General features: G+C 54.4%; 2 protein-coding genes across 4 annotated transcripts in view; one reads left to right on the forward strand and one right to left on the reverse strand.

Annotated features, from left to right (window-relative positions):
• rimbp2b (RIMS binding protein 2b) overlaps positions 1-9333 on the reverse strand; it is a 179609-nt gene extending 170276 nt beyond the window's left edge. For all 3 annotated transcript variants that reach the window (XR_011356321.1, XR_011356320.1, XM_069933561.1), the window contains exon 1: positions 9244-9333. The gene's annotated coding sequence lies outside the window, so the exon portion shown is untranslated. The remainder of the gene's footprint in view (positions 1-9243) is intronic.
• Positions 9334-10311: 978 nt separating this feature from the next.
• On the forward strand, positions 10312-10920 carry LOC138762411 (uncharacterized). Its single transcript, XM_069936171.1, has 2 exons — positions 10312-10331; positions 10407-10920. Exons 1-2 carry the CDS (start codon positions 10312-10314, stop codon positions 10918-10920), a joined length of 534 nt encoding a protein of 177 aa, XP_069792272.1.
• The last annotated feature ends 6896 nt before the right edge of the window (positions 10921-17816 follow it).

Genomic DNA, 17816 nt, shown 5'->3' on the forward strand with positions numbered 1-17816 from the left:
GAGAGAGTGGGGATCTGGTAGTGAGGGAGAAAGTGGGGCATCTGGTCCCAAGTAGAGAGCAGAGATCCAGTACCTGGGGAAAGAGCCAGGAGAGAGGAGGTATCTGGTTCCCACGGAGATCTGGTACCAGAGAGGGGGAAGGGTCTAGAATGAGGGGAGAGTGTGGGGATCTGCTACCAAGGGAGAGGGTAGGGATTCAGTCCTGGGGGAGAGTGCTGGTGTCCAGTAGCAGGGAGAGTGCAGGGAGGATGGTTCAGTTCCTGGGGAGAGAACAGAGGTCCCAGGAAGAGATAAAGATCTTGAACCTGGGGGAAAGAGCTGGAATCTGGTTAACTGGGAATAAAACTAGGATCCTGTACTGGGGAGAGGGCTGGGATCTGGTACCCAGGAGAAAGTCAGGATCTGTTACCACTGGAGAGTGGTGACCCGGTACCAGGAAGAGAGAGCATAGATCCAGTACTGGGGAGAGAATGGGGATCCAGTCCCGGGGAGAAGTGGGGATCCTGAACTGGGGATGAAAGTGGGCGTGTCCAGTACTATAACTGGGGGAGAGAGTGGGGAATCTTGCCCAGGTAGAGAGCAGAGATCCAGTATTAAGGAGAGAATTGGTATCTAGATCCAGAGGAGAGAGCAGGGAACTGGTACCAGGGAGAGAGGCAGGATCTGGTATCCAGTGAGAGAGCTAGGATCTGGAACCAGGAAGAGAAAGTGGTGATCCAGTACTAGAGAGAAATCTAGGGAGGAATCTAGTGATGGGGTTGGAGTACGTGGATCATGTATGGGGAGAAAGCAGGGATCCAGTACTGTGGATAGAGTGGGTCTGGTACTGGGGAGTCTGGATCTGGTTCCAAGAGAGAAGGGGAGATCCAGTACTGAGGAAAAGAGTGCTGATCTAGCACTGAGGGAGAGAGTGGGAATCCATTCCTGAGGGAGATCTGGTACAATGAGAGAGGAGGGATCCAGTACTGTGGGAGAGAGAGCAGGGATCCAGCTCAGGGGAGAGCATGGATCCAGTACCGTGGAGAGAAAATGAAGATCTGGGACTGATGGAGAGAGCAGGCATCCAGTACCAGGGGAGAGAACAGGGATCCAGTACCGTGGAGAAAAAGTGAGGATCTGGCTCTGAGGGAGAGACCAGGGATCCAGAACTGTGGAGAGAAAGTGAGGATCTGGTACTAATGGAGAGAAAGTGAGGATCTGGTACTGAGGGAGATAGCAGGGATCCAGTACCATAGAAAAAATGAGGATCTGGTATTGAGAGAGAGAGCATGGACCTGATTCAAAGGAAGAGTGAGTAGGAATCCAGTACCAAGGAGAAAGTGAGGATCTGGTATTGAGAGAGAGAGAGCATGGACCTGATTCAAGGGAAGAGTGAATAGGAATCCAGTTCCAAGGGAAAGAGTTGAGATCTGATCATGGGAAAAAGCCAGGATCCAGTCCCAGGGAGAGGGCGGGTATCTGGTACTGGGGAGAGAGCAGGGATATGGTACTAGAGAGAACCTGGATCCAGACTAGAGAAGAGAGCAGGGTTCCAGTACCAGGGGAAAGAGCAGGGATCTAGTACTGTGGAGAAAGTGAGGATCTGGTATGGAGGGAGAGAGCAGGGATTCAGTGCCAGGGGAGAGCACAGGGATCCAGTACCATGGAGAAAGTGAGGATCTGGTACTCAGGGAGAGACCAGGGATCCAGAACTGTGGAGAGAAAGTGAGGATCCAGTACCATGGAGAGAACATGAGGATCTGGTAGTGTGGGAGAGAGCAGGGATCCAGTACCATGGAAAGAAAGTGAGGATCTGGTACTGAGAAAGGGCAAGCAGGAATCCAGTACCAGGGGAGAGAAAGTGAGGATCTGGTACTGTGGGAGAGAGCAGGGATCCAGTACCATGGAAAGAAAGTGAGGATCTGGTGCTGAGAAAGAGCAAGCAGGGATCCAGTACCAGTGGAGAGAGCAGGGATCTAGTACCAGTGGAGAGAGCAGGGATCTAGTAGCAGTGGAGAGAGCAGGGATCTAGTACCAGTGGAGAGAGCAGGGATCCAGTACCAGGGGAGAAAAAGTGAGGATCTGATACTGAGGGAGAGAGCAGGGATCCAGAACCATGGAAAGAAAGTGAGGATCTGGTACTAAGAAAGAGCAAGCAGGGATCCAGTACCAGGTGAGAGAGCAGGGGCCGAGTACCGTGGTGAAAGTGAGGATCTGGTATTGAGGGAGAGAGCATGGACCTGATTCAAGGGAAGAGTGAGTAGGAATCCAGTACCGTGGAGAAAGTGAGGATCTGGTATTGAGGGAGAGAGCATGGACATGATTCAAGGGAAGAGTGAGTAGGAATCCAGTACCAAGGGAAAGAGTTGAGATCTGATCATGGGAAAAAGCCAGGATCCAGTCCCGGGGAGAGTGCGGGTATCTGGTACCGGGGAGAGAGCAGGGATATGGTACTAGAGAGAACCTGGATCCAGTACTGGAGAAGAGAGCAGGGTTCCAGTATCTGGGGAGAGAGCTGTGATCTGGTATCACAGCTGAAAGCCAGGATCCAATACAGGGAGCGAGCTAGGATACAGTCTTAGAGGAGAGAGCAGGGATAGAGTCCTGGAGGAGGGGATGTTGATGGAGTGGGGGAGAGTGGTGATCCGGTTCCGGGGAGAGAGAGCAAGGATCCTGTAGTGGGTGAATAGCACAGTTTATCTGGTAGTGAGATAAAGATGGAATTGGTACTGAGAGTGCGGGGATCTGGTAATGGGGAAGAGTGGAGATATGGTATTTGGGGAGAGAGTGTGGATCCGGTCCCGGGGAGTGTGGGGGGTGGGGGGGGGGAAGAGCTGGAATTGGTACCAAGGGAGAGAGCAAGAGCTGGACCTTGCAGAGAGAGCTGGGATCTGATCTCAGGGGAGAGAGCAGGGATTCGGTCCCAGGAAGAGAGTGGGGTTCCAGTAATTGGGGAGTGAAATATGGTATCAGGGAGAGAGTGAAGATCCAGTACCATTGAGAACAGGGAGAAATCCAGAATTGGTTCCAAGGAAGAAAGGGAGAGAGCCAGGATCCAGTATCAGAGAGAGAGAGAGCAGGGATCTGGTACCAAAGAGAGAGCAGGGATAGAGTACTGGGGGAAAGAACAGGGATACAGTCCCAGAGGGAGAGGGGGGTGATGATGGGATGGGGGGAAAGGGGGGATGATAGAGGAATTAGGGGATATGGGGAGAAGGCAGGTAGGTGGAGTTAGGTCATAAATTAGATCAGCCATGATCGTATTGAATGGCGGAGCAGGCTCGATGGGCCATTTTTGGTCTACTCCTGTACCTACTTCCTATGTTCTATGTTCAAGAGAGCAGGGATCCGGTAGTGGGGAACAGAGTATGGATACGGTACTAGGGGTTTGGAAGTGGGGGAGAGAGGGAATCTTGTTCTGGGGAAGAGAGAGGGGATCTGGTCTTGGGGAGAGAGCAGGGATCTGTAGTGGGGAGAGAGCTGGAGTTAGTACTAAGAGAGAGAGTGTGATCTGGACCCAGTGGAGAGAGCTGGTCCCAGGGAGAGGAGGATTCAGTCCTGGGGAAGAGAGCAGGGATCTGGTTTTGGGGAGAGAGTGGGATATGGTATCAGGGAGAGCGTGAGGATCCAGTACTGGAGGAAGAAAGCTGGAATAGGTACCAATGGAGAAAGCAGGGACCCAGACCCAGAGGAGAGAGCTGGGATCTGATACTTGGGGAGAGAGTGGGGATATGGTACTGGGGAGAGCAGGGATCTGGTAGTGGGGGAGAAAGGGGATCTAGTTCCTGGGGAGAGGGGGGATTCAGTCCCGGGCAGAGAGCAGGGATCCAGTAGTGGGGGAGGGGGATCCAGACCTGGGGAGAAAGCAGGGATCTGGTACCAGAGAGGGGGGGGGCAGGGATCCAGTACTTAGAGTGGGGATCTGGTACCAGTGAGAGAGTGAGGATCTGGTACCAGGGGAGAGAGTGGGGATCTGGTACCAGGGGAGAGAGTGGGGATCTGGTACCAGGGGAGAGAGCAGGGATCTGTAGTGGGGAGAGAGCTGGAGTTAGTACTAAGAGAGAGAGTGTGATCTGGACCCAGTGGAGAGAGTGGAGATCTGATACCAGGGAAGAGAGTGGGGATCTGATACCAGGGAAGAGAGTGGGGATCTGGTAGTGAGGGAGAAAGTGGGGCATCTGGTCCCAAGTAGAGAGCAAAGATCCAGTACCTGGGGAAAGAGCCAGGAGAGAGGAGGTATCTGGTTCCCACGGAGAGAGTGGGGGTCCAGAATGAGGGGAGAGTGTGGGGATCTGCTACCAAGGGAGAGAGTAGGGATCCAGTCCTGGGGGAGAGAGCTGGTGTCCAGTAGCAGGGAGAGTGCAGGGAGGATGGTTCAGTTCCTGGGGAGAGAACAGAGGTCCCAGGAAGAGATAAAGATCTTGAACCTGGGGGAAAGAGCTGGAATCTGGTTAACTGGGAATAAAACTAGGATCCTGTACTGGGGAGAGGGCTGGGATCTGGTACCCAGGAGAAAGTCAGGATCTGTTACCACTGGAGAGTGGTGACCTGGTACCAGGAAGAGAGAGCATAGATCCAGTACTGGGGAGAGAATGGGGATCCAGTCCCGGGGAGAAGTGGGGATCCTGAACTGGGGATGAAAGTGGGAGTGTCCAGTACTATAACTGGGGGAGAGAGTGGGGAATCTTGCCCAGGTAGAGAGCAGAGATCCAGTATTAGGGAGAGAATTGGTATCCAGATCCAGAGGAGAGAGCAGGGAACTGGTTCCAGGGAGAGAGGCAGGATCTGGTATCCAGTGAGAGAGCTAGGATCTGGAACCAGGAAGAGAAAGTGGTGATCCAGTACTAGAGAGAAATCAAGGGAGGAATCTAGTGATGGGGTTGGAGTATGTGGATCATGTATGGGGAGAAAGCAGGGATCCAGTACTGTGGATAGAGTGGGTCTGGTACTGGGGAGTCTGGATCTGGTCCCAAGAGAGAAGGGGAGATCCAGTACTGAGGAAAAGAGTGCTGATCTGGCACTGAGGGAGAGAGTGGGAATCCATTCCTGAGGGAGATCTGGTACAATGAGAGAGGAGGGATCTAGTACTGTGGGAGAGAGAGCAGGGATCCAGCTCAGGGGAGAGCATGGATCCAGTACCGTGGAGAGAAAATGAAGATCTGGGACTGATGGAGAGAGCAGGCATCCAGTACCAGGGGAGAGAACAGGGATCCAGTACCGTGGAGAAAAAGTGAGGATCTGGCTCTGAGGGAGAGACCAGGGATCCAGAACTGTGGAGAGAAAGTGAGGATCTGGTACTGATGGAGAGAAAGTGAGGATCTGGTACTGAGGGAGATAGCAGGGATCCAGTACCATGGAAAAAAATGAGGATCTGGTATTGAGAGAGAGAGCATGGACCTGATTCAAAGGAAGAGTGAGTAGGAATCCAGTACCAAGGGAAAGAGTTGAGATCTGATCATGGGGAAAAAGCCAGGATCTAGTCCCAGGGAGAGTGCAGGTATCTGGTACTGGGAAGAGAGCAGGGATATGGTACTAGAAAGAACCTGGATCCAGACTAGAGAAGAGAGCAGGGTTCCAGTACCAGGGGAAAGAGCAGGGATCTAGTACTGTGGAGAAAGTGAGGATCTGGTATGGAGGGAGAGGGCAGGGATCCAGTGCCAGGGGAGAGAACAGGGATCCAGTACCATGGAGAAAGTGAGGATCTGGTACTCAGGGAGAGACCAGGGATCCAGAACTGTGGAGAGAAAGTGAGGATCCAGTACCATGGAGAGAACATGAGGATCTGGTAGTGTGGGAGAGAGCAGGGATCCAGTACCATGGAAAGAAAGTGAGGATCTGGTACTGAGAAAGAGCAAGCAGGAATCCAGTACCAGGGGAGAGAAAGTGAGGATCTGGTACTGTGGGAGAGAGCAGGGATCCAGTACCATGGAAAGAAAGTGAGGATCTGGTGCTGAGAAAGAGCAAGCAGGGATCCAGTACCAGTGGAGAGAGCAGGGATCTAGTACCAGTGGAGAGAGCAGGGATCCAGTACCAGGGGAGAAAAGGTGAGGATTTGGTACTGAGGGAGAGAGCAGGGATCCAGAACCATGGAAAGAAAGTGAGGATCTGGTAATAAGAAAGAGCAAGCAGGGATCCAGTACCAGGTGAGAGAGCAGGGGTCGAGTACCGTGGAGAAAGTGAGGATCTGGTATTGAGGGAGAGAGCATGGACCTGATTCAAGGGAAGTGAGTAGGAATCCAGTACCAAGGGAAAGAGTTGAGATCTGATCATGGGAAAAAGCCAGGATCCAGTCCCGGGGAGAGTGCGGGTATCTGGTACCGGGGAGAGAGCAGGGATATGGTACTAGAGAGAACCTGGATCCAGTACTGGAGAAGAGAGCAGGGTTCCAGTATCTGGGGAGAGAGCTGTGATCTGGTATCACAGCTGAAAGCCAGGATCCAATACAGGGAGCGAGCTAGGATACAGTCTTAGAGGAGAGAGCAGGGATAGAGTCCTGGAGGAGGGGATGTTGATGGAGTGGGGGAGAGTGGTGATCCGGTTCCGGGGAGAGAGAGCAAGGATCCTGTAGTGGGTGAATAGCACAGTTTATCTGGTAGTGGGATAAAGATGGAATTGGTACTGAAAGTGCAGGGATCTGGTAATGGGGAAGAGTGGAGATATGGTATTTGGGGAGAGAGCGTGGATCCGGTCCCGGGGAGTGTGGGGGGTGGGGAAGAGCTGGAATTGGTACCAAGGGAGAGAGCAAGAGCTGGACCTTGCAGAGAGAGCTGGGATCTGATCTCAGGGTAGAGAGCAGGGATTCGGTCCCAGGAAGAGAGTGGGGTTCCAGTAATTGGGGAGTGAAATATGGTATCAGGGAGAGAGTGAAGATCCAGTACCATTGAGAACAGGGAGAAATCCATAATTGGTTCCAAGGAAGAAAGGGAGAGAGCCAGGATCCAGTATCAGAGAGAGAGAGAGAGAGAGAGAGAGCAGGGATCTGGTACCAGAGAGAGAGCAGGGATAGAGTACTGGGGGAAAGAACAGGGATACAGTCCCAGAGGGAGAGGGGGGTGATGATGGGATGGGGGGGAAAGGGGGGATGATAGAGGAATTAGGGGATATGGGGAGAAGGCAGGTAGGTGGAGTTAGGTCATAAATTAGATCAGCCATGATCGTATTGAATGGCGGAGCAGGCTCGATGGGCCATTTTTGGCCTACTCCTGTACCTACTTCCTATGTTCTATGTTCAAGAGAGCAGGGATCCGGTAGTGGGGGAGAGAGATCAGGGATCCAGTAGTGGGGAACAGAGTATGGATATGGTACTGGGGGTTTGGAAGTGGGGGAGAGAGGGAATCTTGTTCTGGGGAAGAGAGAGGCGATCTGGTCTTGGGGAGAGAGCAGGGATCTGTTGAGGGGAGGGAGCTGGAGTTAGTACTAAGAGAGAGTGTGATCTGGACCCAGTGGAGAGAGCTGGTCCCAGGGAGAGGAGGATTCAGTCCTGGGGAAGAGAGCAGGGATCTGGTTTTGGGGAGAGAGTGGGATATGGTATCAGGGAGAGCGTGAGGATCCAGTACTGGAGGAAGAAAGCTGGAACTGGTACCAAGGGAGAGAGCAGGGACCCGGACCCAGACCCAGAGGAGAGAGCTGGGATCTGATACTTGGGGAGAGAGTGGGGATATGGTACTGGGGAGAGCAGGGATCTGGTAGTGGGGGAGAAAGGGGATCTAGTTCCTGGGGAGAGGGGGGATTCAGTCCCGGGCAGAGAGCAGGGATCCAGTAGTGGGGGAGGGGGATCCAGACCTGGGGAGAAAGCAGGGATCTGGTACCAGAGAGGGGGGGGGGGAAAGGGATCCAGTACTTAGAGTGGGGATCTGGTACCAGGGGAGAGAGTGGGGATCTGGTACCAGGGGAGAGAGTGGGGATCTGGTACCAGGGGAGAGAGTGGGGATCTGGTACCAGGGGAGAGAGTGGGGATCTGATACCAGGGAAGAGAGTGGGGATCTGGTAGTGAGGGAGAGAGCTGAAATTGGTACTGGGGGGAGAGAGTGGGGATCCAGACCCAGGGAAGTGAGCCAGTATCTGGTACCAGTGAGAGAGAACAGGGATCCAGTACTTAGAGAGAGAGTGGGGATACGTTACTGGGGAGAGTGAGGATCTGGTACCAGGGGAGAGAGCGGTAACTGGTACTGGGGGAGGTGGATAGCAGGGATCTGGTCCCAGGGAAAGAATGAGGATCCAGACCTGGAGGAAAGAGAGGCAATCTGGTACTGGAGAAAGAGAGGGGGGTTATGGTACGGGGAGAGAATGGGGGATATGGTACTTGGGGAAGAGAACAGGGATCCGGTAGTGCGGAGAGAGATAGAATTGGTACTGAGAGAGTGGAGATCTGGTACTAGGGGAGAGAGCAGGGATACAATACTGGAGAGAGAGTAAGGATCTGATACCAGGGAGAGAGTGGGGATCTGGTAGTGGGGAGAAAGAGAGGATCTGACACTGGGGGATAGAGAGGAGGGATCCAGTCCTAGGGAGAGAGCAGAGATCTGGTTGTGGGGAGAAATAGAGGATCTGGCACTGGAGGAGAGGGCGGGGGGGGGGGGGGGGGGGAGAATCCAGAACCAGGGAGAGTTCGAAGATCTGGTATCAGGGAGATCGATAGTAGGAGAGAGAGGAGGGATCCGGACCTGGGGGAGAGGCAGGGAATCGGGACCCAGGGGAGAGGGGGGATCTGGACCAGGAGGAAAGGGGGATCCAGTAGTGGGGGAAAGAGGGGGATCTGGACCCGAGGGAAATCCAGTAGTGGGGGAGAGGGGGGGGGGGAATCTGGACCTGGGAGGGGGAGAGGGGGAATCTGGACTCGGGGGAAAGAGGGGGATCCGAACCCGGGGTTGGGGTGGGGGGGGGGTAGGAAGAGTCCTGTCCACCGTGTGGTCGGACGGAGCGCTGTCGCTCGCCCCCGACGTCCCGGCCTGCTTGATGCGCGCCGCCGTGTGAAACCGCATCCCGACTCGCGGTCAGTGATCCGGAGCTCAGCGGGAACGCGCTCGCTTGTCCCAGGCTTTGCACGAATGCGCTCGGGGGTCCCGGGCTTTCACGAACGCGCTCGGGGGTCCCGGGCTCAACGGGAACGTGCTCGGGGGGTCCCAGGCGCGAAGGAAACGCGCACGGGGTTCCCGGGCACAGTGGGTATGCGCACGGGGGTCCCGGGCTCGGTGCGGTGCCCAGGCCGCGGGGAGAATGGACCGCTGACCGCTCCTCTCGGCCGCAGAGATGCACGGAACCCACCTCTGGCTCGGTCCGCAGCTGCTGCCGCTCGGCTCAGCCCCGCGCCGGCACTCCGTATCCCGGCGTCGCTGGCGCCGCCTGCCGCTCCCCACGCTCCCCCCGCCCGCCCGCACGCTCCCCCAGCCCACCCTGTCCGCTCCCATACCCGCCCGCACGCTCCCCATGCTCCCCCAGCCCGCTCCCCACGCCCACCCTATCCGCTCCCCATGCTCCCCCAGCCCGCTCCCCTCGTCCACCCTGTCCGCTCCCCTCGTCCACCCTGTCCGCTCCCCACGCCCACCCTGTCCGCTCCCCACGCCCACCCTGTCCGCTCCCCACGCCCACCCTGTCCGCTCCCCACGCCCACCCTGTCCGCTCCCCACGCCCACCCTGTCCGCTCCCCCAGACTGCTCCCAATGCCCACCCTGTCCCCTCCCCACGCTCCCCCAGCCTGCTCCCCTCGATCAACTTGTCCGCTCCTCCAGCCCGCTCCCCACACTCCCCCAGCCCGCTCCCCACACTCCCCCAGCCCGCTCCCCACACTCCCCCAGCCCGCTCCCCACACTCCCCCAGCCCGCTCCCCACACTCCCCCAGCCCGCTCCCCATGCCCACCCTGTCCGCTCTCCTAGCCAACCCCATCCGCTCCCCACACCCATTCTGTCTGCTCCCCAGCCCGCTCCCCACGCCCACCCTTTTTGCACCCCCAGCCTGCTCCTCACACCCCGTCTGTTCCCCACACCCACCCTGTCCACTCCTCATGCTCCCCCAGCCTGCTCCTCACGCCCACCCCGCTCTCCATGCCCACCCAGTCTGCTCCCCCAGCCCGCTCACCACACTCACATCATCTGCTCCCTCATCCGCCCTGTCTGCTCCCCCAGCTTGCTCCCCGCACACCCTGTTCACTGCCACCACCATCCCCGTGACGCTTCCCCCATGCCCCCTCCTGTCCACTCTTGACACCCCCAGGCCGCCCGCTGGTCCCCACACCCCACTATCCACTTCCTATCATAGAAACATAGAAACATAGAAGATAGGAGCAGGAGTAGGTCATTCGGCCCTTCGAGCCTGCTCCGCCATTCAACGAGATCATGGCTGATCATAAAGTTCAGTACCCCGTCCCCGCCTTCTCTCCGTAACCTTTAATGCCCTTATACTGATCATACCCCCTGCGTTTGCTCCCCAGGCCCTGGGCTGCCCAATGCCCCCCCCCCCCCCCACCATCCACTCCCCACGCCCTGGGCTGCCTGCCAAATGCCAACACCCATCCCCCATCCGCTTTCCATGCCCTTGGCTGCCCACCACTGCCAACACCCATCTGTTCACCCCCCAGCCGCATCCCACACCCTCCCCTGTCCAACCTGCCCCCGTCTACTACCTACACTCATCCTGTCTGCATAACACAGCCCACACCCCCTGGCTGCTCCCTACATCCTGGGCCACCTGCTGCAGCTCATCCCCCCCATTTGCGCTCTTCATGCCCCCTGTTCACTCACCCCAGCCCACGCCCCCTGGCTGCTCCCCATGAACTGGGCTGCCCGTCACAGCCCACACTCCAGGCTCCCCTGTCTGTCCATCCATCCGCTGTGACCGCTCCATGCATGATCCCCCACCCAATGACCCAAACGGTCCACTTTCCACCCCCTCACCAGTGGAATGTTCCCGAAGCTGATCCCCATTCCCCACTCCCCATAATATGACCATTCCCCATAATACCCCATGTCCAACCCCTTCCCCTTAATAACCCCGTCCAAAGGCCCCTTCCTGTAATACCCCTGTCCAATGCTCACTCCCTGTAATACCCCATCCAACCCCCTCCACATAATACCCCTGTGTAACCCCGCCCCTCGTATTACCTACCCCATTCAACCCTGCTCCCTGTAATAAAGCCTCCCTGTAATACTCCCCTCCAACCCCCCACCATAATTCCCTTGTCCAACCCAACTCTTCAAAATAACCCTATCCAAACCCTGTTCCCCATAATACCCCCCTCCTTGTAATATCTCCATCCAACCCCCCTCCCCGTAATATCCCCATCCAAACCCTGCTCCCTGTAATAACCCTCGTTCAAACCCACCTCCCTGTAATACTCCATCTAACCCGTAATACCCCCTTCCCATAATTACCCCTGTCCAACTCCCTCCACCCAGTAACCCCATCCAATCCCCCAAAACCCCATCTAACACCAATCCCCGTAATACCCCCATCCAACCCCCCTCTCTGTAATAACCCCATTCAACCCCCTTCCTGTAATACCCCCATCCAAACCCCCTCCCCGTAATACCCCCATCCAAACCCCTCCCTGAAATACCCCCTTCCCCGTAATACCTTCATCGAACCGCCCCCTCCCTGTAATATGCTGTCTCTATAATACCCCCGTCAAACACTCCCAACTCCGTATTACCCCTTGTCCAACCCCACTCCATGTAATATCCTCATCTATTCCCTCTCACTATAATACACCACCATTTTATCCCTGCCCATGACTCTACCCTGAACCCACCCTGACACTAACCCCACCCTAACTCTACCATTACCCCACCCGGATTCCACCGTGGCCTCCACACTGACCCAACCTTCATCAAGGCCCAGGCCTGACCCTATCTTGACCTTAATGCCACCCTGCTCCACCTAACCATGACCCCACCCTGACCCTGGACCCTTCCCTGACCATGAAGCCAACCTGAATACACCCTCTCTGTGACTCCACCCAACCCCCCTCTGACTGTGACCCACCCTGAGCTTTACCCCACCCGGAGCCCACCTTAATGGTGAAGCCACTGTGCCCATGCACAGGGTCCCATCCTGACCCCACATTGACTATGACCACACCATGACCCTGAACCTATCCTGACCTAGCCCTGACCATGACACTAACCTGACCCTACCCCTACACTGTCCTTGACTCCTCCTGACTCTGACTCCACCCAGACTGTGACCCTACCCCAACAGTGACCTGACCATGACCCTGGTCCTAATTGCACCCTGACCTCACCCTGTTTCCACCCTGTCCGTGACCTCACCCTGTCCATGGGCCCACCCTGACCGTGATCCTAACCTGATTGTGACCCCACCCTGACCCTGAGTCCATCCTGACCGTGACCCCACCCTGACTGTGATCTCACCTTGACCCCAGGCTCACCCAAACCCTGACTTCACCCTTACTGTAACCCCACCCTTACCCTGACTCCATCCTATCTGCAACAGCACCCTGACCATGATCCCACCCTGATCCTGACTCCACTCTCACCCAACCCTGACTCGACCCTTATCCTGACCCCACCCTGACCTGACCCCACCCTGACCTGACCCCACCCTGACCATTAACCCACAGTGACCATGTCCCCACCATCAGTGCCAATTGTTGATCCGTCTGGAGATCAAGTTAGTCCCATTTTCCTGTGTGTGGGCCCAGTCCATGGACCCATCTCAATGCCTTTTGAACTGTTTCATTGCCCCCCCCCTCCACATTTACTGTGGCAGCACATTCTACACACCCACAGCCCTCTGTGTGGAGAAACAAAGTGTTCCTCAGGTCCCCCTTAAATCGGCTCAACCCTGGGCCCTCCAGTTTTAAACTCCTCTGCCATATCATTTACCTTATCCATGGTTTTATGAAGGTCACTTTGCAACTTCCTTCACTCCAGGGGACAAATCGTCAGCCTTACTTCCAACTAAAGCGGTCTGTCGTGGCAACATCCTTGTGAATCCTTTCTGCATCCTTCTCCATTTAATGGCATCCAGTGGCTTGGTGCCCAGAAAATGCCCACGATGCTCCACGTGAGGTCTCACCGATGCCTCGTGCAGCTGAGCCTGACATCCCCTTGCCGAATGCCACCCAGCCTAAATGTGTCACAACTTTGTTGGAACGATGCACCAGGCCTCCTGGTTCTACAGCGCTCTTCAGGGTCCTGCTAATCATCCTGATGCATCGCTGACGTACCCGTAGAAGAGGGTACAAGAGACGGGGAGAGGTCCGACAAGCATGAGGTGTTTTCTCTGGAGGCTGAAGGGAGAAATAATTAGAGGTTTATTCAATCATGAGAGTCATTGATAAGGTGAAGTAAATCACGAACGTCTGCAGGCACCGTGGTCGAAGTGAAAGCACGATGCTGGAGAAACTCAGCAGGTCAAACTGTCCTTTATATAGCAAAGATAAAGATACATAACTGATGTTTCAGGCTTGAACCCTTCATCAGGGTATGGAAAAATGTCGGCAGCATCCGAACAAAAAGGGGAGGGGGTGAAGCATGGACCTAAAGGTAGGAGGTAATAGGTGGAGAAGGAAGGGAGGGCACAACAGCAAACAGAGGAGGAGGGATGGTTCTATGAATAGAGAGGGAAGGGGTAGAGGGCTAAAGGAGACGGGGAAGGGAAGGGAGTGAGAATGGAGAGCAGGTTAGGAGAAGTTGATGTTAATGCTATCCAGTTGGAGAGATCCCAGACGGAAAAATCAAGTGTTGTTCCTCCAATTTACTGGTGGTCCTGGTGGGACAGTACATGCGGCCACAGACATCCGTGAGTATGGGAGAGGGATGCAGAATTGAAGTAGTTGGTCACCTTGAGGTCTCTGTCACTGATGCGGACAGAGCGAAGGTGCTCAGCGAAGTGATCTCCTAGTCTGGGCCCAGTCTCTCCGATGTAGAGGAGGTCACAAAGGGAGCACCGGATACAGTACATCAGTCCTGCGGACACATAAGTGAAGTGTTGCTTCACCTGAAAGGCCTGTTTGGGGCCCCGGTCCGTGGTGTGGGAGGAGGTGTGGGTGCAAGTGTAGCACCTCCTATAGCCACAGGTGAAGGTGCTGCCGGGGTGGGGGGGGGGGGGGGAGGGAGGGATGAATGCATGAGGGAGTCATAGAAGGAGCAGTTCCTACAGAGGGAGAGAGAGGAAGGGAGAGGGGAAGATGTGTCTGGTCGTGGGATCCTGTTGTAGGTGGCGGAAATTCCGGAGGATAATGTGTTGTATGTGAAGGCAGGTGGGGTGGTAGGTGAGGATAAGGGGGATTCTATGTTTGTTGTGTCTGGGGACAGAGGGGTCCAGGGCAGATGTGCGGGAAATGGAGATGTAGGTGAGGGCTGAGTTGATGGTGGTGGAGGGGAAGCCATGTTTGTGGGAGAAGGCAGACATTTCAAAAGATCTGGACTGGAAAACCTCATCTTGGGAACAGATGTGGCAGAGATGGAGAAATTGAGAGAAGGGGATGGAATCCTTGCAGGGGACAGGTTGGGAAGGAGTGTAATCCAGGTAGTTGTTGGAGTTGGAGGGTTTGTAATATATGGTGGTGGAAAGCTTGTCTACCGAGATGGAGACAGATCCAGGAAGGGGAGAGTGTTGTCTAAGATGGACCAGGTGAGTTTGAGATCAGGGGGGAAGTTGAACACAGAGTGAATGAAGTTGATGAGCTCATCGTGGATCCATGAGGCAGCACGATATAGTCATCGATAGACCAGAGGAAGAGTTGGGGGGGGGGGGGTCTTGTCTGTGTGGGCTTATGGCATGGATTGCTCCACAAAGCCTACAAACAGGCAGGTGTAGCTGGGACCCATTTGGGTACTCAGGGCTACTCCTTTGATTTGGTGGGAGTGGGATGAGTTAAAGGAGAAGTTGTTTAGACCGGGGACAGGTTCTGCCAGGTGGGGGAGAATGGTGGTAGAGGGTGAATGGTCAGGACTCTGGTCCAGGAAGAAGCAAAGTGGTTTCAGACCTTCTGTGTGGTGGGGGGGATTGAGATATAAAGGGATTGGACATCCATAGTAGGGTGAAGAGTCAGAATCTTTTCCCCAGGATAGGAAAGATGTGTGTTTAAAGTGAGAGAGAGAGAGAGAGTGGCAGGTGCCTGGAACAGGCTGCAGGGTAGTGTTGGAAGCAGATACGATAGTAGAGTTGAAGAGAGACACTTGAACATGAAAGGGGTGGGGGGAGGATTTCTATCAGGTGGAAGCAGAAGAGAGGCTGGGCGCAGACTGGGAGACTCCTTCGTTGTCCACTACGATAACATGGATCTCCCAGTGGCCACCCATTTCAATTGCCTGCCCCATTCCCTTGCAGACTTTTCTGTTCATGGTCACATGCACTGCCAGACTGAGACCACCCACATCATTGGCGTGGGCACCCTCCAACATCCACTTTGCCTGTTTCCATTGACCTCCCCCCTCACACAATTCTTTCCCCTGTTGCCTTTCCCCCAGCTCTTTCTCTCTCTCCTCTTTCCCCTCTGGTCTCCATTGACAGAGTCAATATCAATCCTCACCTCTCCTCTTATCACATCCAATTAACACCTTTAGTCCTCCCTCCACGTCCCCCACCGGGCAGTCTTCAGTCTTTATTCTGACGCCTTCCTGTTCTTTGCTTCTACCTTGAAGAAGGGCTCAGGCCCCGAAACGTTGGTAACGCATCTCTACCTCCGATGGGCGCTGTGAGACCATCATCATGTTGAGCACAGACAAGCGGGCTGAAGTGTCTTTCCCATGTTGTTCTGTTCTATGCACTCACTAAGGGTTATAAGTATTTATTTCCATCTTATTTGGTCTCCTTAACTGAGGAATGTTGGCCTTTACATTATGGATTCGGCATGTGAACATTCCATGCCTAACTGTGTTAACCGATAGCCCATTTAGTGAGGTGTGCATGTTTAATTGTTACCTCTGTCTTAAATCCATGGCAACGTTCATCATTTTGCCTATTAAAGGCGATGTAAATAATTAAAAGGCCAGGTTTCTGATGTATCACACTGTTTAAATGTCACGGCTTTTAGTGAATCAAATTGCAATGGCCTCAACCTACTTCCTGTACAGAGGAGACATTAAATTGCCAAGTGACAACAAGCTACGTGATAAAGACAACCCCTCCCAAAGTAAGCACGAGGTGGGGAAAAAGGTAACCAATCAGAGTGGGTGGTCATCTGAAAACCTGCCAATCACAACTCTCAGTCACTTAGCAAATTAACACATGTCACGTGAAACAGCCAATCAAATCACTCAAACGCTCCAAAAGCCCTGCGAGAATCTCTGCCCTCACCTTAACACCGCCAGGACCACAAGAGATCTGTTCGTGCTGTGAGCTGGCTGTGGGGGTCACGAGGGGCCATGGCCTTGGTTGGGGGTCATGATGCAGAATTGGGGTATCATGGCGTCTGGGATGGGTACACCTTTGCGAACATCTATAGGGAACACTGCCGTCAGAGAGCAGCAGCAATCATCAAGGACCCACACCACCCAGCACATGCTCTGTTCTCACTGCTGCCATCAAGAGGTATAGGTGCCACAAAACTCACACCAGGTTCAGGAACAGCTGCTCCCCCTCCACCACCAGACTCCTCAACAACAAACTCAGTAAGGACTCTGACTTGTGCACTTTATTGATTTTTTTTCCTCTGCATTGTGCCGTTTGTTCACAGTTCTTTATTTGTTGACATGTGCACATCGAATACAGTATTTTTTCACTACCAGTTAGTGGTAATTCTGCCTCACCCACAGGGAAAAGAATCTCAAGGTTGCATGTGATGTTGCGTTTGTACTCTTGACAATAAATCTGAATCTCATGACCTGGCCATGAGGGAGCACATAAAAAAGGCACCACGCCCATTGTTCGCTCAAAGCTGTAAATGTGCGCATGCACACATCCACAATACAGACCAAATAATTTTAAATACATTATACATTTCTATTTTGTATTTAACATCAAAACACAAGGAGGATTCCGTTTTAAAGGAAGTACAGTACATAATTGTTATTTGTATTTAAAATCAAAATTAAAATCTGCCTACCGCACACTGGAGCTCCAGACAGCCCAATTCTGAACCCTCTCCTCGGCCTACACACACTGGAGCTCCAGACAACCCAACTCTGAACCCTCTCCTCGGCCTACACACACTGGAGCTCTCGACGGCCCAACTCCAAAGCCTCTCCTCAGTCTATCGCACACTGGAGCTCCTGACACCAGGCTCCGAACCCTCCTCTCGGCCTACCACATACCAGAGCTCCTGAAGGTCCAACTCCAAACCCTCCCTCAGCCTATCGCACACGGGAGCTCCCAACGCTAGGCTCTGAACCCTCTCCTTGGCTTTCCACACACCGGAGCTCCCGACACCTGACTCTGAACCTTCTTCTTGGCCTACCACATACTGGAGCTCCCGACAACCGACTCTGAACCCTCCCCTTGGTCTACCACACACTGGAGCTCCCGATGCCCTACTCTCAACCCTCCCCTCAGCCTACCACACACCAGAGCTCCCGATGGTCTGACTCCAAACCCTCCCCTCAGCCAACCACACACCAGAGCTTCTGACGCTCCAACTCTAAACCCTCCCCTCAGCCTATTGCACACCAGAGCTCCTGATGCCCAACTCCTCCCCTCAGCCTACCTGAACTGTGGGGCACAATTTGCATCTAATGAATTCAGCTTTAAACAAAACATTTTACTCACAGCTCTCAATTTACATCAAACATAAAATCAAATGTCGTTTTGCACCTTTTGGTATGCGGTGATCCATGCTGAAGGGCTGAACGTTCCCAATCAGCAGGGAGCTTACACTGCTGACACCCAATCGACTGGAGGCACATGGGGAGATGGCAGGTTCCGAGGTCTGAAGCCG

The sequence above is a fragment of the Narcine bancroftii genome, chromosome 4 (genome assembly GCF_036971445.1).
Source record: "Narcine bancroftii isolate sNarBan1 chromosome 4, sNarBan1.hap1, whole genome shotgun sequence".
In the NCBI taxonomy this organism is placed as follows: Eukaryota; Metazoa; Chordata; class Chondrichthyes; order Torpediniformes; family Narcinidae; genus Narcine; species Narcine bancroftii.